At 32.1% G+C, this 25,160-nt stretch overlaps 3 protein-coding genes across 6 annotated transcripts in view; 2 read left to right on the forward strand and 1 right to left on the reverse strand.

Annotated features, from left to right (window-relative positions):
• Window positions 1-25,160, forward strand: part of LOC142626729 (TMV resistance protein N-like) — a 68,421-nt gene that overhangs the window by 37,303 nt on the left and 5,958 nt on the right. Inside the window, exons 4-10 of one of the 4 annotated variants that reach the window (XM_075800439.1) lie at window positions 1,119-1,778; window positions 1,870-3,127; window positions 3,305-3,699; window positions 4,197-4,383; window positions 4,448-4,562; window positions 4,705-4,871; window positions 5,397-5,543. In XM_075800439.1, the coding sequence (XP_075656554.1) occupies window positions 1,119-1,778; window positions 1,870-3,090 (1,881 nt within the window). In that variant the 3' untranslated portion in view covers window positions 3,091-3,127; window positions 3,305-3,699; window positions 4,197-4,383; ... (1 more) ...; window positions 4,705-4,871; window positions 5,397-5,543. Of the gene's footprint in view, window positions 1-1,118; window positions 1,779-1,869; window positions 3,128-3,304; window positions 3,700-4,196; window positions 4,563-4,704; window positions 4,872-5,396; window positions 5,544-5,780; window positions 5,874-25,160 lie in introns of those variants that run through there. The other 3 variants (XM_075800436.1, XM_075800437.1, XM_075800435.1) reach the window with 3 other exon arrangements.
• Window positions 16,766-19,398, reverse strand: LOC142626731 (serine/threonine-protein kinase VIK-like). The gene is made up of 5 exons (XM_075800440.1): window positions 18,987-19,398; window positions 18,670-18,750; window positions 18,484-18,569; window positions 18,318-18,397; window positions 16,766-17,277 (listed from the first exon to the last, which is right to left on the reverse strand). Exons 2-5 carry the CDS (start codon window positions 18,689-18,691, stop codon window positions 17,151-17,153), a joined length of 315 nt encoding a protein of 104 aa, XP_075656555.1. The 5' UTR covers window positions 18,692-18,750; window positions 18,987-19,398; the 3' UTR covers window positions 16,766-17,150.
• LOC142629200 (TMV resistance protein N-like) lies at window positions 19,998-25,072 on the forward strand. The gene is made up of 6 exons (XM_075803167.1): window positions 19,998-20,832; window positions 21,398-22,508; window positions 22,679-22,939; window positions 24,044-24,703; window positions 24,804-24,984; window positions 25,068-25,072. The coding sequence occupies exons 1-6, from the start codon at window positions 20,339-20,341 to the stop codon at window positions 25,070-25,072; spliced, it is 2,712 nt and encodes a 903-aa protein (XP_075659282.1). The 5' UTR covers window positions 19,998-20,338.

The following is a 25,160-nucleotide window of genomic DNA, read 5'->3' on the forward strand; positions in this document are numbered from 1 at the left end:
CCATGAATTTAATACTATATAAAATAAATTTTCTATAAATTCTTTTAATATATAAAATCAAATTGTGTACAAATATTTAAAAATGTGCACGTAACCATATAAAATTTATGGTGCAAATCAATGAACTATTGAATTTTTTTTAATTAAAAAAAAAGAATAGTGCTATAGATATTACAAGTTTTACTACATTGAACATACAAATTGATGTGTCACAAATTATAAACAGATAATTCAAATATTCATTTATGAGGTGGGTGAAACCTACCAATCACATTCATTGCCACAATAATTTGAAGGCTTTATGTTTATAAAATTGTAGTACCTTTAACATTTTTATTTTTAAAGTGTGTATTATAATTCATAATTGAACAATCATTACTTCTATTTCTCAAAAAAAAAAAAAAAGAGTTAATATTTCCTAATCTATGCTCTTAGCCTTTTTTTTTTTTTTTTTTTTTTGGAATGAGCTCTTAGCCTTATTTTGTTTCTTTTTAATAACAATTTTAAAAAAAAAAAAAAATTCTTCTTTTGCAGAGGTGTCAGTTTGAAACATTAAAATATATGGATTTCACACATTGTAAAAATATTACAAAAATACTTGACTTATCAGTGATTGCCCCATACATAAAGAAGTTGGAGCTTTATAGATGCATAAATTTAGTCAGGATTCATTAGTTGGTTGGTTGGACTTCATGTAATTTTCTCCACAAATAAAGTTAAAATTATGCACAAATATTAGATAATGTTCACACAACCATGATGAGTCTATGGGTGCAAATCAATAAACTATTTGACACCAATCACATTCATTGCAATATGCACATTTTTTCATGACATCATAGGTTGAAACTAATATATATATATATATATATATATATATATATATATATATATATATATATTCATTACTATATGAGTTTGTAGGATTTATGCGGTAAAACTTATTATACTTTTAACATTTTTATTTTAAAAAATGTGTATTATACTTTTTTTTAAAGGAAAAAAAATGTCTATTATAATTCATTATTGATCATTTATTAATCTATGCTCTTAGTCTATCATTTTAAAGTTTGTTTTCTTCTTACTAATAAATTTAAAAAACTTTCCTTCTAATACAGAGATGTCGGTTCGAAACATTGAAATATATGAATTTCAAATATTGTAAAAATATTACAAAGGTACCTGACTTATCAGCGATTTCTCCACACATAAAGAAGCTGGAACTTTATGAATGCAAAAATTTAGTTGAGGTTCATCAATCTAATGGACTTCTTGAAGAGCTTAAATATTGGGATCTCCGTGAATGCCAAAATATTAGAATTTTTCCAAGAAAGCTCCAGTTGAAATCTCTTAAATGGTTTGATTTTAATTTGTGTGGAAGTCTTCTGCAAAGAACGGAAAGATTAGCGGTGCTTTCATCAATAGGATATCTCATTAGCCTTCATACCTTGTGTATAAGTTTAAAAAACGTGAAAGATTCAAGTAACATCTATAATTTACAAAATCTTAGGGTGCTCTGGTTGTATGAGTGTGAAAATTTTCCAAAAGCCAGGGGTACTTCTGGTTGCTTCCCCGAATTACGATATTTAAGTGTACGTGACAGCAACATCACTACCCTCCCTGAAATTGCACGTACATGTCCGAAATTAGATACCCTTTCCATTCGCCATTGCCGGAACCTTCGGGAAATTCCAAGGCTTCCACCTTGTATAAGAGATGTATATTCAATAGGGCGCATTTGGTTGAATTCACAATGTATAAGAAGATTATTTAGTCAGGTATCTCTCTAATTTATATTTAAAATAAAAAAAATTTGGTTAACTTTCCTTACTAAATTTGTTGAACTAAAATTTTGTTAATTGCAAGCAGCTTGGAGATTTGATAAGGCTTCCACGGAATTTAGTATGTGGTTATCCTAATATGAGATCATCGCATCAGGAGTTTGGATCTCAATTGGGCTCTTCATCTGAATTGGACTTCGCTTCTAAGTGGTCTTCTTATGTCCTTACACTTCCAGGAACTACAATTCCAAAGTGGTTCAACCATCAGAGTCATGGAAGTTCCATAGCATTCTCAGTTGGTCAGAAATTTCCATCATTTGCTGTATGTTTTGCTTTAAACATAAAACACAAGGATAATGTGCCATTAATATCTCAAGCGTTTGGTTGTTCTATCTACTTGTTCATTAATGGTTTTGAAGAAAGGCTCAAGAGATGTACATTTGCAATTGATTCATTAAATTTTATGTGGTTTTGTTATGTAAGTGTTAGACATGACTTATTACAACGCCGCAGTTTAGGCGATCGGAATGTTGTTACTCTTCGGTGTGAAATTTCAAACGGCTACAGAGAATTAGCAGAAGTTACAATAAGAAGGTGTGGGGTCCATGTGGCATGCATATGCCACCCTCAGAATTCTACTGTAGATAAGGTATTAAAAGAAGCAACTTTTGATGAAAGATCAAAGTTATTTTTATCCAGAGTGGCTGCAGGGGTTCTTCCCTTCGAGCAAGAGGTGGCCGAACGCTCTGAAACCCAAAATGCCAATTATTGCCCTCTTTGTGAAATAGCAGAAGATTCAGCCTTACATCTATTTCAATGTTGTTCCTATGCCAAAGGAATGTGGTATGGTGGTAGATGGGGTTTTCGCATTGAAATGATCCAAGCTAAATCTGTAAAGGAGTTCATTGAAAAAATAGTTGGCCCCCCAAAGGAATTATTAGCAGAAAGAGTCACCAAAGATGAATTCACACGGTATGCAATAGTGGCGATGAAAATCCTTTGGGATGCACGGGTGAAAGCTCTGGTTTCAGAGACTAAAGAAAGCATAAATCAGCTAGCCCATCGTCTTAACACACAGTATGACTCTAACTTGAGATCACTTGGGACTACGAGGCGAACTGAAGAGCAAAAAAGGGAACGTGCTTGGACCAAACCACCTGATCAACTGGTGAAGCTTAACTTCGATGCGTCATGTGATCAAAATAATGTAGGCTTGGCTGTGGTTGTCAGAAATCAAGAGGGGAATGGCAGAGCAATCAGACGTGGGATAAGCCTCTGCAATAAGATGGGCAATGCCATTGGCAAATGAGGAGAGACTTGAACAAGTTGTGGTAGAGGGTATAAAGGTAAGCACTCCAAGTATTTGATAAAATATTACTATGGATATATAATAGTAAAATACAATACAGATTGCACAATTGGATTGCTATTTCTCTTCCTTTTTTTGTAGTCCAATGAATTTGTGCTAGAGATAATATTTATATTGTTAGCTGGTTGTTGAGGATTTATCTTTTAAATTGCAGCTACTATTATCAACTTCAGTGTAAATTCAGCTTGCAAGCTCGGCTGGGAATGGAGGAGCATAATGAAGGATATTTTGGCTTTGGCTTCTTTTTTCAGATAATAATGTACTGAACAGCCTCATAAAATGGGCACTGGGGTCTAATGACTCTAGTTTATTGTTGCCTGTAAATGTTCCCCCAACAGTAAGCAGATAGAAGTTTGTTACCTCTCTCTCCTCTTTCTAATATGTTGCTCACACAGTCACACATCCTAGTGGACTTGCATTCGTTTTCTGTTCTTCTGCAACATGTGTATTTGGACTATAATTTATCAATTTATTAATACTTAGCACCAGTTCTGAAAGGTCACTCAGATGCTAATGAGGTCTCTCTTGGAATCTTCGACCCTTTTGAAGGTACTAAGTTCACGTTATATGTATACCAGCTAAATAATTGTTGGAAATATAATTTGATTTTAATATGCGAGTAGTCATGAGGTTACTCTAGGCCTAGCTTGGACTGTTTTAATTTTGGTTAGTATGACTTAAGGCCTTTTGTATTATAGTTCTGTTAAATATAACAAAATATGAATAAGATTAAATGAATTGATATTCCAGTTGGCCAAGTTTAGAATAAATTGTCTTATTGAATGAAATATGATTTTTATGTTGTTCTTCTCATACAAATAATGGTTATTTCTCCTTGTGATCTTGAACATACCTCATGTTAAAGGCTAACTGGAACCTTTCTCCTGAATTGATATCCCTTAGCACTAAATTTAATATTCACTTCACCTAAAACAAAAATTCATGTATTAGAAATGATTTGGAACTATTGGCTGAATCTTAGATACTTTTCTTTTGTGGGGGTGGAGTTGGGGGACTATTGCAATGATTATCATTTACTATTTCAGGAAGCAGAGCATCTTTGCTTAGACAACTGCTTGCCAGAAACTGCACTACACTTGAAGAGCCAAAGCTGTCGACCAAAACAAAGCTGCAAGTCCAATGCAAGCACCCCACTGCCCCCAATCAGCCTCTCGGTACTGACAATTGACAAACCACTTCTCTAAGCCCACCATCACTAGCTGAAAAACTATGGTAAACCTTAAAATTATTAAAAACATCTTGTTCTTGAATAACCCCTAAATTTGTTCTTCTCCAGTTGCCTAGGGTCAAACTTATTGAAGACTTGACAGAGGAAAAAGTGTTGAAAATGAGGGTTTCTTTCACTATGTCACACACCCCAAAAATAGATCATGCCCTACATTGCAGCATCAGTAAGACTTCTATGGCTTTGGTTATAAATTGCTTTGATTGATGGATTTACTATGAAGTCATTGCGCGCCATGGCTAAAGTTGATGCAAAGGCAGCAACATTCATTGTGAGCTGGAACTGAATGAACTTTTGACTATTCTTAGATACACACCTTCTCCAACTCAAAACTGTCACTGCAGAAGTAAATAACCAGGATGACAGTATTTGTGCTCTCCTTTTCCACTTCAGTGTCTTGGATTCCCATGGAAAGCCCAATAATTTTCTTCTCTTAGAATAAATACATGATTCACACCGGCAGTTCTCTCTTCTGGTGAGTATTTTTTGAAAATTCCCTGTTCTACTATAGCTTCATTGTTGAAATCCTCATCAAGATTGGGAATCCCGCATTCCAAAGCTATCACTCTTGCTGCATGTTCATTGTCACCGGTGATCATTTTGATGTTTACTCTAAAGAGTGCATATAGTCTTCTTACTCTTCCTCTTTTCGAAATCCCCACTTCTATTTTTCTTTGAATTGAGGGCCTTGACTTAGATTATCTCAGAATTTTGCTTGATTTTATCGATATTGATACCTAAATCGTAGATTGCCCAATAATGTAGTACTTTTACTGTATGGCTTCCAAATCCTTCAACCGATCATGCAGAAATCCTGTTTGTAAATTGTACTAGCTGTGTTGAAACCAAAAACTTGTTGCCTTATAAAAAAAAAATTTCTACTTTTTCTTAGGAAATACATTCCCTCGTTGTTTCTTTGCCAAGCCAAGATTCTGTTAGCTTCATCTCATTAACTGTCAAGTACCTGTTTTGTCAGTGAAGATTTTTTTTTGTGGCTCAGTCCATTGTGTAACAAGCAGAAGGTTCTCAAACCCTGGTGTAATCAAGCATCAAGCATTTCATAGAATATGCCACATGTAAGAGCAGCTGATAGAGGTAGACCTTCCAGAGTTACCACCACCATAACTGTGACTGTCATGGCAAAAAGGCATGATCAATCATTGTGCGCTATATCTCTAATACTTTGAGTTTTAAATATTTGTATGAGTATTAAGATTTAGAGTACCAGAGCAACAAATGTTCTCTCATGTCAGCTCTTAAAGTTGCATACTATGGTTTTGTTATTTTAATTTTCTGTTCACTTTTTTTTAACATAATGTCTGCGTTTTCAACCAACATCAATGTAGTGGTTATCTTTAACATAATATTTTTGCTTTAAATCAAGCTTCAGTATGACCAGGCTGCTTGTCTTGTGCTATTACTCTCAAGAAAGAGGCCACACCAGAGAATGATGCTTCCTATTGGTAGTTGAGGAAAGGTGATTGGTTAAATTCATTTTTTTTTCATGATTATGCTTCAATCTTCCATTCTTTTCATTGTAAATGCATACATATGTGAAATTTAGCATTCATAAATTATCATATTAGATGTTGATTTCGTTTATTCTTTTTTCCCCTTTTGTTACAACATCACCAAGGAGTATTCTTTGGCTTTGCCTTTTATGGAGACCACTTATGAAGATTGGCTTTTAATGTCTCTAGGAAGTTTTCTAAGTCCTTCATGCAGCAAATATAGTTGTGAGTCAATTTTTTGTCATTTACTTTCTATTCAGCTGTGTTTGCTATTTACAACTCTTTCCCTATGTCAGACTGTGTTATCATCTTTATGAGTTACAAAGAGTACAAGGGAAATACACTTTATTTTAAATGCTTTATTTTCTTGTGATGAAATCCATCAATGTAGAAGTTATTTAATTTGTAGGGAATTTTTATATTGCAATCATAGGAATGGACCCTTTATGCATGTGCCTGACATGAAGAATCTTTATGCTTAAGAACTTGTGATCTTGTTTGCAGAAAAGATGAATGCTCTTAACAAGTGAGTGAAAAGGCAAAGACCAAGTTGCAATTTCAATAAAAATACCTGATTGCCCTCGCTCCAGCCTCCCAGAATTTGCTTAGGTCATTGAGGTATGTTCATAAGCATTACTTTGTGTGTTACTCTGCTTGGGATATCTTGAATTAAACTATTGAAAACTCTATCAAAGTTTGATTAACCTTTTTGTAGTTCAATCTAAAACTTACTTTGAGCTTTAGGTTGATAAAATAGTCACCTAAAACAAGCCCTGTCAGAGGTGATTTGTGCACTAGTTAGCTTGTAACTATATGTGGCCTGGTCATGAGATTGTTACTGCCTGGGCCAGGGCATGTATAGCTTTTCGGAGGCCAGGTCACCAAAAATTAAAGGCATTAACTTATAAATTAGTACACTTGGCCCACAGCTTTTCATAGTCACCTTGTCATGAAATCAATCAACTTCTTTTTCTCTACATTGGAATATGATCATACATTCTTAAATACTCTCTCCTTAGTTAGCCACCTTGTTTAGGCCAATTTCATGTATATTGCTTCTCTCTAATGAACACCCTTTTTATATATATATATATATATATATATATATATATATACAACCTAGGGTCTTTTTTTAAGGGGACAGTAACATATTCAGTTGAAGGAAAATATATGTTATTTCAAATAAGGTATGGCTAATAATAAAATTTTAATGCAAGCAAAAAATTCTCTTAGTAAGGACCAATAATTTTCCTGGTATACATTTAATGTTAACTTAATCCCATCAAAACCTCTTGCTTTCAAATGGGATTATGTGGTTTTGATATCTAAAACAGTGGAGGAATTGGGGCATACAGTCAAAGGTTTATCTCTCTCTCTCTCTCTCTCTCTCTCTCTCTCTATATATATATATATATATATATATATATATATAAAATAAAATATTAAAAAAAACCAATGTGTATATATATATATATACACACACACATATACATAAAAGAAATATTAAAAAAATTAATCCCATGGGAAGCAACAGCCACCCTGGCCTCCCTTTGCTTTGCATTTGATCATGGCCTGCGTGATTCATACCCATACTGCTTAATTCCTTTTGAGGTATTGTTGTTCTCTTGCCAGAGTTACCATTATACTTAGATGTACTATGACTTCAGCATTGTTGCAAAACCTTGGGAGCTGAATATTCTTATAATTTCTTTGGTGTTTTTCTCCTTATTGAAGCAAAAAATTTAAAGTCTGATTTGCTGACAATCGATCATCTTTCTATACCAATTATCCAACTAATGAAAAGATGGCAAACAATTTCCTTCTGAAAAATATTTATAAAGAAGTACCTAGTATTTTTTTGTAACTTGTCAATGTGTAAATGTGTTTTTTTCTTTTTTCTTTTCTCTAACTTATAATAATTGTTGGTCATATAATTTGGTTTCAATACTAGAGTAGTCATGAGGTTACTTTGCTCTGAGTTCCGTTTGCATATGCTTCATTGTAATTTTGGTTAGTATGATTTAGGGCCTTCTACCTTGCTGATTTGTTGAATATGAAAAAAATATAACTAACATGAAAAGTGGTATGACATTTTGGTTAGTCCAATTTGGAGCAAGTTGTCTGATCCACTAAAGTTTGAGTTTTTTAATATTGTTCCCAAACTAATGGTATTTATTACTTCTTTTTGCATTTGAATGTATGAAATTCACCCTCGACGTTGTTGGTCACCTATTTCTTAATTGTATTCCTATGAAAATTCAAGGAGGAATGACTTTTTTTTTTTTTTTTAAGTTTCATAGAAATTTTTGATACTTAGTAAAACTAATAATTACTTTGGAATAACTATTGATTTGTCATAGGATTGGTATTATTTAATGAATTGGCCTTGGGGGAAGAGATTTCTTTTTACTCTGATGTCACGTTAAAGGCTGTCTAGCATGTAGTCTCTTAAATATATATCCCTTAGTCTCGGCAGTTCCCTTCTAGTGAGGTGCGAACAAACTTCTCACTCTTCATCTTCATTGAAACTCCACTTATATTTTTCTTTGAATCTAAGTCTAACATGGATTATAGAATTTATTGATATTCATACTCAAATCAAAGACAAGCCCAAGAAAGTGTCACTTTCTTAGTAGGGCTCCAGAAATCTTTACAAGTGATTCATAATCTACTTTGTAAATAATATTGGTTGTGTGTAAACCAGTTGCTTCTTGTTTTATTTATCAAGAACATATGATACCATTCTATGGGAGTACCTTCCCTCATTGCTTCTTTTAAAAGAAAAATTATGTTACCTTCATCTCATTTAATGTACAAGTACCTGTTTTGTCAGTGTAGATACTTATGTCTTACTCCAGTGTCTCACAATCCGAGATCCCTAGCCAAGGCATGACCAACTATCATGTATTTCATAGAATAAGCCAAAAAGTTGTTTTCCAGCCAGAGGCAGACCTTTTGCAATTTTCGACACCATGATTATGACTAGTAGTGAGAATACCAACAAGTGCATTGAAATATGTTGGTGCTGCCCATCTCTCAATACATCCACCCTGATGTCTCCACTCTTTAGGGAGAACTTTTCAAATTGCTTGGATTGCTTGAAGTTTAAGACAACGGAAACAGCAACAACCAGAATGACAGCAACAATAATACTCCCACCGTGATAATTGTATGCTGTATGATTCCAAAAGCAGAGATTATAGCACAGGCCAAAAGTACAAGAACAATGGTTGCCTTAAATGCTTTAAAGACATAATTGAGAAAGCCTTTCGTTGGTTCTTTTTGGTACTTTTTGGCACCAAAAACATTCTTTCAGTGAATAAGATCAGCCACATTACCACTAATAACTTGCTTTATGTAGGTTCCAAGAACCACATCCAGTGATTTTACTCCATACTGACTTAAAGCCTTAAAGTTCTTATTCCTCACCATGTCACTGAGCCACTTCAGATCAACACTGAGAAAGCAAATGAATTTGTTATGGAAGCAACCCTCATCAACAAGCTGAACATCAATGGTCTTAGTCAATTAGTGTGGTATTTATGAAAGATAAGTAGTAAGTTAGTACACCATCTTTGGTTCATTGCTTAGTAGGTCATGATTTTTGGTCCTTTCTTCTGTTGCTTTTGGGTTACATTAGTTGATGCCAAGAAGGTGATAGATGTTATTGCTGCTGGAAAGGTACATATAATCAGAACATAAGTAGCATCTGGCAGTTCCTCACTGTCTTATGTGGACAATTTGGAGGGACTTGAATAACTGAACATTTGAAGGCATGGAAAAACCAGTTAAGATATCAAATCTAGTTTCTAGAATTTGCAAATTGAATGTTGTACAATGAATTTTTTGGGGACCTTTTAAATTTATGATTGTAATTCTTTAAGAGGCTCTACATTTTGAACACTACTCTTCTTTAATAAAACTCATTAATTACTCATAAAAAAATAAGTGTTTGATTGTTTTACTTCCTTGGGCTATTCCTAATTTGTATTTCTGTTAAGATTGCCTATTAGTATGGTCATTGGTCTTTGTACCAGTGGCTTCTTCTTTCCCTATCATAAACAAGGGGAAGATCTTGAAGTTGTGGGTTTGATCTGAAATGAGTAAATGATTAGTATTTACCAATCAAAACTGCAATGTGATCATTGAATTCTGTTTGTGAAGCAAGGAATGGAGAAACTAATATAGGGAGCTTTGTGTTTTGATGGCTCTCGTATGATGTTTAGCTCTAGAGTGACACTGTTCAGGAAGAGTCATAGTATGCACACCTTCAACACTTTAATACAGATGTAAGTTTAAAATCTTACATAAGATACAATTATCACTCCTTGGCCACTCTAGAGCCTTGAATTCCTATAACCCAATACCTAATGGTTTTAGGGAAGGCACATAATTGGCGTGGCCTTTGAAACAATATGGCTTTTTCTGCTTCAAGCATGTACCCATCATAGCCTTATCAAAATTGTAGGATCTTGTCATCATAAAAATATCAACGTTTTCCATCTGCTCTTCAGGCTAACAATTTAGAACATTACAATGTCCACTTCTGCTTTACCTACTAAATCACTATTTGGCTTGAGATTTTAGACTTTGCACTAAATTATCTATAGCTTTGGAGTTATTTTCTCTAGTGATCATTTTAACATTTAACTTTTGCAATTATGCCCTACTGTTCACACAAACCATTTATTTTGTCGCAGTCCACATTGTTTCTGTTGTTCTAGCACTGGTTGAGATCATTCAACACCGCTAGCCTTGATAGCCCCGAATAAGATCAGAGGGTTTTCTTCAAGAACAGCATGAACCTTCTCATTCTCCTCCTGTTTTGTTGGACAGAGGTGTTGTATTCCAAGCTCATATCAGCTGTATCACTGTGATTGCAAAAATTGCATTATTTTCTTTTGATCCATGTACCTCTTAGTTATGTTTCTTTGGACATAATATTTCAAATATATTCCTAGTATTTTCCGTGAAAGAGAGATAGCATCCCATGTTGCACTTAATGTTACTTTGTTTTGCTTGGCTGGGTGCTTAGTTACTAGAATATTCTAGCTATTGATGATATGATAAACTTTCCTATACTGCATTGGTGGGTCTAAAGAAAGTTTTGTGGCTCAACTGTACTCTCTTTATGGCATGCATTGGGTGTGTTACAATCTGTCCTGGTATTGCATTCTATAACTACATTTTCTAAATTAGCCAATTCTAAATGCAAAGAAAAGTGTTACTGCACTCCTTCAAAACTGAGAACTTGCACTCCTGGTTCTGCATTGGTGAGCTTGTTGCATATTTTAAAGATACTAGTCGCAAATCCAAACGTTGTGCGTGATAATTTTTTTAGGATGATCTCATTAAATATTTTATTAATACTATAATTTTAGTTATCAACCATTGGTTTTTCATTAGTTTTTAAGTAAATATAAACCTTAGATATTCTTCTTTTTAACCTTTACACACGCACACACACATATATATAATGTGAATCTTTACACATACCTTTAAAAAAACTCTAAAATTCCATTTCTTTGGATGCGTAAAATTATAGACCACTACTCCATAATGATAATGGCTAATTAATTTTATATGTTTTTTTTAGTGATCTTATTTGCAACGCTTCTTACCATTATCGTATATTTACTAACTGATGATTTGCATAACAAAGACATTAAATGAGAGATAGCATTGTTCATTAGATTCTCAAAAGTAACAGTGTATGAAAATTATATATATATATATATATATATATATATATATATATATATTATATAAATAAGCTAAAATGAAAGGTCAAAAAAGAAATTTTAAATTTTTTCTAACTTTATTTCTTATGTAATTTCTACTACTACCAGAGAACATCTTTTTATTTATTTATGATTAATATGGTTTTCATAGTTAGAGTTTGATTAGTTTTAAATTTAAATTTAGTATTATGATTGTATTTAATTATTGATTTAATTTTTTAAGTGAATTTAACGGTTTATTTTACTACACTGTAAAGTTTTTAATATTCTCCACACGATAATCTTTATTTTATTTTTTACTTATCCTTACAACCTCTTGTTTTCCAATCAACAGTTACTAATTGACGCTTGATTTTTTTTTCTTTATCTATTGTTTATTACTTTGTATTGTTTTTTTTTTCTTTACTATCTCTCTTTCTCTATGTGTGTGTGTGTGTGTGTGTGTGTGTTTCTCAAATAAAAAAAGATACTCGGTGTTGTCGAGTCATCCTACATCGGTAAGGTGTGATATTGAGAAGAAGTTTATCACTTACTTCGCGACACTAACTACCGCATGCAGTTTTGGTGTTGGCATGTGAGTATATTCCCTTATTTCATTCCCCTTCCCCTATATATGTGTGTGTGTGTGTGTTTCTCAACAAAAAAAAATCTCTCTCTCTGTCTCTCTCTTTGTCTTCTCTCTCTCTCTCTCTCTCTCTCTCTCTTTCTCTCTCCATTGGCAACGTATCATTATCCAAAAATTGATGATGATTCTATGACATTAAATATGCATTATTAGTTTTTTTTTTTTTTTTATTTAGTGTTTCTAACTTGATTTGTTTTGTATTTTATTTTCCTTTGATGCATTGCTCCTATGACATTAATATGCATTATTAGTGTTTCCCTAGCATCACTTCACTTAATAAGGACAATTTTATTTATTTAATTTAGGCAAAATATTATATTTTAAATTTTTAAAAATTTAAAAGGAGAGGAAATATAAATAATTTAACGATATAAATGAGGGATGTAACTGAATTTAAATGCTGAATAAAATTATATGAGAAAAAAGTAAAAATAAAATATATAACAATAAACACTAACTTATCCAAATCATTCGATGTAATGTAATAATAATGTATTCTTATATACTATCTTTAATTCTTTATAATGCAATATGATAACATTTAACAATCAAAGTGATAAAAAAAATTTAAAGCACAAAACTAAATTTCATCAACCAAAATAGAATTCTAAAGAATACAACACTTTATCAAGCTAAAATAGAGATGCAAGAAAAATAAAAATAAAAATAAAATCGACCAAAAAATTGAGGGAGAAAGAGTGGGAAATAACCAATTTTTTGTGAGAGAAAATTATGTAAAAAATAGAAGAGTGAATGGAAAATTTATACTAAGAGAATGATTATAAAAAGAAACAATATAAAGAAAAATAAAAGGAAAGAGGAAGAATGATATCAAGGTAGAATGTTTAGGGAGATGAAAAGGTAAAGGGAATGAGAAAGGTTGGAGAAAGTGTAACTGTTAAAAAAATGAGTACAATTTGATGAGCACAATTTTCTTTTATTTGAATTTAAGTAAAATATTACATTTTTTATTTTTTAAAACAAAAAGAGAGAGATAGAGAGAGAGAAAAAAAAATATCAATAATTTAATGATAAGGAGGATGTGGTTGAATTTGTATATTGAATAAAATAAGATGAGGAGAAAAAAAAATTAAAAGATATAACAATAAAAACTAAATTATCCAAATTATTCTATGTAATGGAATACTATTATATTTTTATCTACTATCTTTAATTTTTTATAACATAATTGGATAAAATTTAACGATCAAAGAGAAAAAATAATAATAATAATAATAACTTAAAACACAAAACTAAATCGTATCAACCTAAATTAGAGTTCTAAAAAACACAAAAATTTATCAACCTAAAGCGGAGATGCAACAAAAATAAAAATCCACCAAAACATTGAGAGCGAGAGAGAGAGAGAGAGAGAGAGAGAGAGATAACCTTTTTTGTGAGAGATAACTATGTAAAGAATGGAAGAGAGAACGACAAATTTATAGTAAGGGGGAATGAATAAGTAGAGACAAATAAAGGAAGATGAAGGGAAAGATGAATAGTGATATTAAAGTAGAGGGTAGTGGGAAGATGAAAAGGTAAGGGAAGAAGAAAGATTGAAGAAAGTGTAAATATTAAAAAAAAAAAATGCAAAAAAATTATAGGAAAATTGGAAATAAAAAGGAAATATATATATATATATATATATATATATATATATATATATATATAAATGTTAAAACCGATAAAGATGAATAGTAAAGTTAATAATTTATTTATATTTTTTTTTTGTAAAGAAAAAGAATGATAATTATCTGGCAAATGATGTGGCAATGAGGTGGTGCAACAGGAGTTCAGCAGCTATAAATGCTACACTTCAGCTTTTAGTAATATATAAATATAGATTTGAGCAAGGGCTACGGAAACTTGAGAAAACATTTTCGAAGGTGAGCGGACTTAGTGAGACAGCTTATGTGCTTAGGACCTTTGGTACTTATAGATTCTTGGTGTATGTTTCGGGATAGATAAAAAGGCAAGATTGAAAATAAAATTAATCTAAATTATATTAATTAAGATTCTATAATAAAAGTTAAGAGTTTTATATTTCAATTGGCATATGTACAAAATGCTTGGAGGTCTAGAAAAAAATTATTCAAGTTATGGGATTAACGGTTTATTGCCATGCCAAAACAAATGCCAAAACAAAACTACAAAAGACTTTGGCTTGAGAACATGTGGCCAGCAAAAGAAAAAAAAGTGTTTTAAGTGGATCATGCTACTTTGTTTTGTTTGCAGAAAGACAAAATAGTGTTATGGAATCTATGGATATGAGTGTTTTTTTTTCCAAATTTTTTTTTTTATACACTATGTGACGTTTTGTTTTAGGGATAAAAATGTTTTGTTTTTGTAATAAAGGGTTACTATCTCTATCATCTATGCAGAAATGTTTGTACATAATAAGTTTACAACAAATTTTAGGTAATAAGCTGTTATTGGTTCTAATTTGGGCCAACAACGAACATCACTTTTTTACCCACTAATAACAACTTACCACAAATAACAACTTACCACAAATAATTTGTTGCGAAAATATTGTGCATTTAGCATTGCTCATAATCTATAATCTATAGGGGAAATTAAACTTAAACCACTTGTGGTTAGGCCTGTTTTAACTTTGTCATCTAAAGTTTGAAAATTATCACTTTACCCACTTAAGGTAGTTTTTGTTAAAGCATTCTCATTCGGGATTCCAAAAAAGTTCTATTTTATAACCTCAAAACCTACTTTATCTATTTTACCATCTCATTTACAACTCACCCAACATTCCAGTTTCTATTTTTATATACAACTCAATAAATTAATATAAACTACAACATCAAATAATATAAAAAATCATGTTTCTCTCTCTTCTCTTTCATTTCTTTTTCTTCTCTTCACATTTCTCAATTAAAATAATAGTATTTTTTTTTTCACCCAAGTGAACAGTTGGTTCTATATACAAGATTTAGAGCAAATCAATAGGCAAAATCTATGTTATTGGATTGACTTTCGCAGATTTGTACTATTTCTTATGTACATTTCTTAAATTTCAGCCATGTGTCTAGTTAAATACCGAACTATAAAAACACCAACTTGTGTTTCTTTATTTTTTCCTTGGCTCGTAGAAAAAAAAAACAATGGTTTCACTGCTTCAGATCTCTCCACAGTCCACATCTCACACTGAAGCATAAAACCACTGAAAGAAAAAAATCTGAAGGCAAAAACATAGGCCCACATCTCACATCAACTCTCTTGCTGAAGCGATTTCTTCTTTTGAGATTGGAAAAACTAATGGAGTTTGAAAAAAATTATAAAGGAGACCCTTTTTTTTTTTTTTTTGTGGTTAGAAACTCAGACAAAAGGCATTAGGCCTGGGGTTGTTCTTAGGCTAGATCTGATGGATAGGAGAGAGTGATGCGTATTAATTAACTGTGTTTGTTATGAAGATGGATTAGATTACTACTACTACTTATTCTTTGTTTTGTTTTTGTGTATAAATTAATCCACAAAAACACAGAGACTTTTCATCGAAGACAAAAAGGGGTACGGAAGAGACTGAAAAGAAAGTGAGCACACAATGCAGGCAATTGTATGAGAGCATACTTCTGCGAGTGCATGAAAATGGTGTGAAAAAGCTTTTTTTGGAGAGGTGTTTGATCTGTTTTCTTTTATGTTTTTGTGTCAAAATGTATTTCTCTAACGGCAAGGAAGAAGGTTGGTAACAGTTGTCCAACAGGGACCATGTCAAGAGGGCAAAGTAATAATTTTCAAATCACATATGTCAAAGTCAAAACGGGTCTAACCACATGTATATTAAGTCTAATTTCCCTTTTTTTAATAAAAAATATTAAATTTAAAATTATTTATTAAGTGTTTTTTTTTTCTTTTTCATAACAAATAGGGTGGAGGTATTCCATTCAAAAACATATTTTTCCCTCTGGGTGAGACCAAGTTTAGCCACAAAGCTTTTAGCATCATTAAAGCCAATTAATAGAACTTGGTTAGAAATTTTAGTATTTGTTTGCGAACAACTTATTTAGTTTATTATTTAAAGTATGCTAAAGTATGCTTATATTTTGAAAATGTGAAGAAATATTTTTTTTAAAAGTTGTATATAAATGTTAAAAAACAAAAAGCTAGCTTATAAGCTAGCCCTGTACGCAAAGTTGTGCATCACATGCCTTGTAATCCACAGAAAACAGATAGGTCCACACTGTGTCCTAGCCCAGGATAACCAAGCCCCATTCCACATTTAAGTCTCTGGCCATCAGCCCATCACAATAATAGCTAGCTCAAGTACTACAAGCCTGACTAGCGCATCCCCATCCTCTTCGTCCCATGAAAGAAACAAAAACGAGTACACCAATACATGCAGCAGTACCATCTTTATAATGGCCCATATGTCCAGAAAAATAAACATCTTCACAATCTGCAAATCCATCCTTTACACAAAGATCCTAGTAACTTTGAATTGGTTTAATCTATAACTGTTGAGAGAGAACAATTAAGGACCAGAAAAAAATTATACGTTGCTCTTTTCTCAAATACACTTCGGGACCAGAAGCAGATTACAAATGAAAGACAAAATGAAGAAAATCCAGTCATAGGATGAAACATTCTACATATATGCTAATTTGGATAAGACTCTTGGATAGGTTGGTTCAGATCAATACAAAACATGACGAGTCTTAGAGTCTGAGAAAAGTAATCAACATTACCTGCTCCATTCATGATAAGAATCCGACCAGAATATTGGAAAACCAGTCAGAGCTATTACTCTCACAAATTGCCCACTTGAGGCCCTTCACAATCCCCATCTGCTCAAATGGAAGAGTACAGGAGCAGAAATGGTAAAAATATATCATCCACATACAGACCATGCCATTGGACTTGAATTTTTATGTATTAAATATGTTCCAGTGATGGTCATTCGGTAGATTTTCCTTTATCTTCTCAAGCCTCTTGAGGATGTCTAAGAAAGGAGGTCTTTGGTTCATGTCATGGGCCCAACATTGCTCTGTTAATCTAAAACCATTGAATATGAAAAGAGATTAGCAATCTGATTGTTCAAGTTCTAGCATATATCTCGGATAATATTTACAAAAGTTTTTTATTCATATAGCAACAGTGCTTTTCTTCTAAAAAATAACAGAGTATCCAATTGTAAATCAGCATCCTAATGCATGTTGAACAACATGACATGATTTTGGTTGAATAGATTACATAAATGCTGAATACAGGCAAATAAATCTACTGAGAACGGTGTCAGAGTCTAAGAAGATCAGAAATTGCAAATGCAAATTAATGAAAATATTATGAAGATAGTATAATTAATGACCATGATATAACCAATTTGGCTGATAAGAATCCACAATTATTTGCTATAATGAGTTTTATGAATTTCTTCAATCTACCAAAAAGTTATTTGCTCTAAATCATTATCTATGCTAAATGAGAGATCAAATAGGCACAGTTCATACAAGTAGATGTCAAGAGAAAAGAATGAGCAATTGCACATAGCTAAAAAGCATATACCAAGTCGGGATTGGGAAAAAAAGGACAATAAGATATGAAAGCAATCAGGAATTAGTGATAGTACCAATACAATGCAAGATCAGCAACAATGGTTTTCTCATGGAACAAAATTAGTCAATGGACCAATTAGAAGAGATTAGTTCTGTTGAAGGTGTTGCAGGAACAACAGGGAGATGAAAAAGAACACGAGACAAGGCTGTAAGGAAGACAAGACAGCTGACAATTTTTTTTTTTTGGAAAAAAGGTGGATGATAATTTCAACTGTTCATGTACTTAGACCACAAGAAAAGAAGAGAAAGGAAAAGAGGAAATATGTGTACCTAGACAGAATAGAATGATGACAACAACAATTTGTGCAGCTAAAAATTAGTTTGGGTAAAGCTTTGTTGAGTCAAATTATTAATGATTATACAGCAGAAAATCTTAGATTCATTTTATTAGGAAAAAAAAAATATGATTCATAGTTGGACCATGCATGCATGACAAAAGAAGCAACTTTGTGGTTGATAAAATTTTCACAACAAACTTACTCTCTCAATTCAGGAGTATATCCTTTTGAGCGAAATGTAGGCCTGTTTCCCTCACTCACATATTTTGCTGCTTCAAGCATCTGGATTAGTTGGGAACATTATGAATTAGAACCAATTTCAAGTACTTTGAGATCTTATCTCAAATCCTTACAGAAGCAAGCATTACCTCATAAAGTATCATTGCGAAAGAGAAGACATCAACCTTCTTATCATATCTCCGGTGCTTGAAAACTTCAGGAGCCATATACCGGTCTTTTGTTTCATTTCCACACCCATAAGAAGGGAAAAAATAATTAAGTTTTCAGTATTATAAATCGTATTTCAATATACAGAAGTTATCAGAGACACTCACAACTTCCAGTCTCTCCAGTCATTTTGTAAACATCATGAGTATTCTGAACCTTGATGAGCTTGCTTAGTCCAAAATCTCCAACTTTTAAATTAGTATCAGATTTAAACCAAAAAAAAAAATTAGCATCAGATTAATTACAAAATCTGGTACATCTTTTTAACCAAAAAACAAAAATTTTGATAAATCCGGTTAAACATTGTTATCCTCTGGACAAATCAAAAATCATTCAGATAAACTACAAATCCAGTCTAAGAGATTAACCATCAAACAATCACAAATCAAAACAAATAAAACAATTCAAACCCTAAAAATCTTACCTTCTCAGTTTCTCTCTGCTCTCCGCCTCTCTCTGTCTCTCATTCTCTCCACTCCACTGTGAATCACTTGAATCACGCAAGCAACTTCATCTTCAAGCAACAGAGCAGATTCGGCGCCTCCCTCATCAGTGACAGTACAGCCGACTCGCCGCCTCTCTCATTCTTTATTTCTTCCTCTGAATCTGCTCTCCGCCTCCCTCATCAGTACAGCCGTTCCGCCCGTTCACTTCGTCTTCTGATCTTCAGCCGTTCACTTCATCTTCTGTTCTGATCTCCAGGTTCAGGTATAAGTTATTAATTATAAATATTTGGTTTTGGGGTCCGGTTTGGGCCCTCAAGTTTTGGTTTTTGTTTTAATGATTCACCCCCTTCTTTTTTTTTTTTTTTTTTTTGAGAAATGATTCAGCCCTTTTTATTTAATGATCCTATATATATATATATATATATATATATATATTTTTTTTTTTTTTTGACTTTTTAACGTATTATAATATACAAACACACAGCAGCAAAAACCTTTAATTGAATTCAATTGGGCCAAATCAGTCATCATAACTGTATGTATAACATAATGACATCACCAACCAATATAGACTAAACGTTTTTTTTTTTTTTCCTGGGTAGAAAGACTCAAAAGATTTCAACATATGCATTTCATAAAGACAAAGTATAATTGATTGTTTATTGAGTCATACAGAATACAGATAAATTCAAGCTGGTCTGAAAGTGAAATGCAGACTATTTTACACCCGGCCCAGCGGATATTTCTTCATACTTTCCTGAGTCCAAAATTTTGAAAGTTAATCAGAAAATGCACATCAGCTTCCAGCTACCGTCCAAAGTTCAAACGCCAAAGATAAAATATTATTGGTTAACCATCAAAAAAAAAAAAATTATTGGTTAGAATATAAAATATTATCTCTAACGACTCTGCCTGTCGCTGATATGTTAGTATCATTGAGACCCATTCAACACGTTTTAAATTTTTGGCCCACATTATTATTTTTATTATTATTATTTTTCTTGGTTAAATTTTGATACTGCAAAGAGATTTCTTCCAACTTTCCTGGATCAAAGAAAGCGCGTGTACCAAAAAATCACTTACCAGTCAAAAAAATACTACTTATTTTAGCCTGGCATCACAACAACTAAAACTCAATTCATTGGCTCTCTCATTCTCAGCCAATTCTCGTTCTTTCTCAAAAAAACCATTGAGAAATATCTCTCATTTTTTATTTCTCATTCACTTCGCTTTTTAAACTCTTACAATTTTAATTCCGTTGCATCTTTATTTTCTTTCTCCTCTCCTCTTCCTTTTAGATTTTCTCAATTGTCTCTGCATCAAAATCACAATGGCCCTTTCGACCACCGGAGGAACCTCCTCTTCCTCTTTCACCCAACGATGCAGATATGATGTGTTCTTGAGTTTCAGAGGAGAAGATACCCGCAATGGTTTTACCAGCCATTTGAATGGTATTTTGCGTTATAATGGTATTAACACTTTCATGGATGATGAGCTTCAAAGAGGAGAAAAAATTTCCGCTGAACTTCTTGAAGCTATTGAAAGTTCAAAGATTTCGATCATTATATTCTCTAAAAATTATGCATCATCCACTTGGTGTTTGGATGAACTTGTCAAGATTCTTGAGTGTAAGAATAATGGCCAAGTGGTGTTACCGGTTTTTTATAAGGTGGATCCATCAGATGTACGTAACCAACAGGAAAAGTTTGGAGAAGCACTCGCAAAGCATGAAAAAAAATTCAAGGATAATAAAGAGAAGGTGTGGAGATGGAGGGCAGCCCTAAATGAAGCCAGCCATATATCTGGTTGGCATTACAAAAATGAGTATGTGTTTAATCTCTACTTTGTTATCACCAATTAATTTTATTGCTAAACAAACAACAACCCAAAAAAAAAAAAAAAAAACCCTTCTTGTTTGCTTTTTTATTAAAAAAAAGAAAAAAAAAAAAGAGATTATAAAAAATTTATACTTTGATCATATCTTTTAGTAGTGAGCTAAATAGGATATAAGGTTCAGTGATAGAAAGGGAAGAATATATAATAGATACTCTTATCAATTAATTTGAAACTTCTCTAATGTCATGTTTAGAAAATTTCCCCTAAATTTTATAATAAATTCATTCAAGTGTTAGAAGTGGATTTTCAATGAGTTTGCTTCCTTTCCAAAGCAGATATTTCATGCATCTTTGTGCTAAAAGCCTAAAGTCGATTTTTGACCCCCCAAAAAAAAAAAAAAGTTCGTAATGATAGTTCTCAAATTTATGAATTACGTGCCATTTAATTTTAACTAACAAAATTTCTGTTGTAGTTTACAAACTAAACATGTTGAATTCATTTCAAGATCATATTTCTATTTTCTAACATGTTTTAAATGCTTTGTGATTGGCAGCCACACTGAATTTAGATTTATCGAAGAAATTTTAGAAGAGATCTTAAGTGCTAAATTAAATCGTACACAAGTATTTGTTGTTAAATACCCAGTTGGAATAGACTCTTGCATAGAGGAAATAAGTTGTCTGTTAGATATTGAGTCAGATGATGTTCGCATGTTAGTGATCCATGGTCTTCCTGGAATAGGTAAGACAACAATTGCAAAAACTATTTTTAACTTAATTGCATACCGTTTTGAAGGAAGTAGCTTTCTAGAGGATGTTAGAGAAAACTCAAAAACAATTGATGGTGTACTCCAACTACAAAAGGCACTTTATTATGAGATCTTAAGGGTTGGAAAATTGAAAGTGCATGGTATATCTAAAAGAATCAATGAGATAATGGAAAAGCTTCGGTACAAAAAAATTCTTTTAATTCTAGATGATGTGGACAAATTAGAACAAGTAGAAAATTTGCTTGGAAAATGCAATTGGTTTGCTTCTGGAAGTAGAATTATTATCACAACAAGAGAGAAAAAGTTGTTATCTACTATGCGAGAAGATTGTCATCTATTTTACTATGAGGTTAAGGAATTAGATGAATGTGAATCTCGTGAACTCTTTTGTCAACATGCACTCAAAAGAAACAAGCCTACAGAAGATTATTCGGAGCTCGTACACCAATTTATAGGTTATGCCAAAGGACTTCCATTAGTTTTAAAAATAATAGGTGCTGATTTATATGACAAAAATTTACAATGTTGGAAAAGTGCATTAGATAAGTACAAAAGAATTCCTAATTCGGATATTCAAGAAGTACTTAAAATAAGTTACGATGGATTGGACCAAATTCAACGGGATATTTTCCTTGATATTGCATGTTTTTTTAAAGGATTCTACAAGAATTTGGTTGTAGATATATTACAAAGTAGCAATTATCATGACCCATACTATGATATTGAAAAACTTATCAATAAATCTCTCATAGTCATTACAGAAGATGACAAATTATTAATGCATGACTTAATACAACAAATGGGTTTGGAAATTGCTCGACAAGAATCAGAAGTGTCAAAAAAAAGAAGGCTATTGTGTCATGAGGATGCTCCTGAATTACTAAATGAAGATACGGTATAAGTCTTTTTTATTTACCTTTTTCCTTTTCTCGCAATGCAAATATAAATAACTTTTTCTCATTGTGTTTGATTTATCATTTTAATGTTGAAGATGATTTTGTTTTAAATTTAATAATCATATGTTTTATTTTCTAATGTCATTCATGTGATTCTTTGTTCAATTAGGGATTAGATGAAATTCGAGGCATAACATTGTCCTTGCCACATCCAAGAAAGATGCAATTGAATCTTGGAAAGATGAAAAGCCTCAAATATTTGACAATTCGCAATGTAATTTATGAAGACCTTAAATATCTTCCCAATGGGTTAAGGTTACTTGATTGGAATGAATTTTCTTTATCATCCTTGCCGTCCACCTATGAACCTACAAAACTCGTTGTACTTAACATGAAAAGGAGCCACATTGAATTGGACGAGCATTTCGAGGTATAATCATAGCATTTATAAATTCTTATTAGGTTTTTTTTTTTTTTGGTTCACGAGTACCTTTAGAGAATAAGTTAAGGTGCATTTTTTTTTTGTTAACGAGTACCTTTAAAAAATTTATGGTGCAAATCAATGAACTATTGACAAATGTTTTTTTTTTTTTTTTTAAAGAATAGTGCTATAGATATTACAAGTTTTACTACATTGAACATACAAACTGATGTGTCACAAATTATAAAGAGACAATTCAAATATTCATTTATGAGGTGGTTAAAACCTACCAATCACATTCATTGCCACATTAATTTGAAGGCTTTATGTTTATAAAATTGTAGTACCTTTAACCTTTTTATTTTAAAAGTGTATATTATAATTCATAATTGAACCGTTATTATTTCTGTTGCTCAAAAAAAAAAAAAGAGTTATTATTTTCTAATCTATGCTCTTAGCCTTTTTTTTTTTTTTTTTTGAAATGAGCTCTTAGCCTTATTTTGTTTCTTTTTAATAATAAATTTTTTTTAAAAGTATTCTTCTTTTGCAGAGGTGTCAGTTTGAAACATTAAAATATATGGATTTCGCACATTGTAAAAATATTACAAAAGTACTTGACTTATCAGTGACTGCCCCAAACATAAAGAAGTTGGAGCTTTATAGATGCATAAATTTAGTCAGGATTCATCAGTTGGTTGGTTGGACTTCATGTAATTGTCTCCACAAATAAAGTTAAAATTGTGCACAAATATTAAATAATGTTCACACAACCATGATGAGTCTATGGGTGCAAAATCAATAAACTATTTGACACCAATCACATTCATTGCAATATGCACATTTTTTCATGACGTCATAGGTTGAAACTAAAATATATATATATATATATATATATATTCATTACTATATGAGTTTGTAAAATTTATGTGGTAAAACTTATTATACTTTTAACATTTTTATTTTAAAAAATGTGTATTATACTTTTTTTTAAAGGAAAAAAAATGTCTATTATAATTCATTATTGATCATTTATTAAGCTATGCTTTTAGTCTATCATTTTAAAGTTTGTTTTCTTCTTACTAATAAATTTAAAAAACTTTCCTTCTAATACAGAGATGTCGGTTCGATACATTGAAATATATGGATTTCAGCTCTTGTAAAAATATTACAAAGGTACCTGACTTATCAGTGATTTCTCCACACATAATGAAGCTGGAACTTTATGAATGCAAAAATTTAGTTGAGGTTCATCAATCTAATGGACTTCTTGAAGAGCTTAAATATTGGGATCTCGTTGGATGCCAAAATATTAGAATTTTTCCAAGAAACCTCCGGTTGAAATCTCTTAAAATGTTTTATTTTAATTGGTGTGGAAGTCTTGTGCAAAGAACGGAAAGATTAGCGGTGCTTTCATCGATAGGATATCTCATTAGCCTTCATATCTTGGTTATAAATTTAAAAAACGTGAAAGATTCAAGTAACATCTATAATTTACAAAATCTTAGGGAGGTCATTTTGTATGAGTGTGAAAATTTTCCAAAAGCCAGGGGTACTTCTGGTTGCTTCCCCAAATTACAATATTTAGGTTTCCGTTACAGCAACATCACTACCCTCCCTGAAATTGCTCACAGATGTCCGAAATTAGAGACCCTTTGCATTCTCCATTGCCGGAACCTTCGGGAAATTCCAAGGCTTCCACCTTGTATGAGAACTGTATTTGCAACAGGGTGCAATTCGTTGAATTCACAATGTAGAAGAAGATTATTCAGTCAGGTATCTCTCTAATTTATATATATATAAGAAAAAAAAAAACAATTTTGGTTAACTTTCCTTACTAAATTTGTTGAACTGAAATTTTGTTAATTGCAAGCAGCTTGGAGATGTGATAGGGCTTCCACGGAATTTAGTATGTGGTTATCCTAATATGAGATCATCGCATCAGGAGTTTGGATCTGAATTGGGCTCTTCATCTAAATTGGACTTCGCTTCTAAGTGGTCTTCTTATAGCCTTGCACTTCCAGGAACTACAATTCCAAAGTGGTTCAACCATCAGAGTAATGGAAGTTCCATATCATTCTCAGTTGGTCAGAAATTTCCATCATTTGCTGTATGTGTTGCTTTAAACATAAAACGCAAGGATAATGTGCCATTCCTATCTCAAGCGTTTCTTTGTTCTATCTACTTGCTCATTAATGGTTTTGAAGAAAGGCTCACGAGCTGTTATTTTCGA

This window comes from Castanea sativa, chromosome 3 (genome assembly GCF_040712315.1).
Source record: "Castanea sativa cultivar Marrone di Chiusa Pesio chromosome 3, ASM4071231v1".
NCBI lineage: Eukaryota > Viridiplantae > Streptophyta > Magnoliopsida > Fagales > Fagaceae > Castanea > Castanea sativa.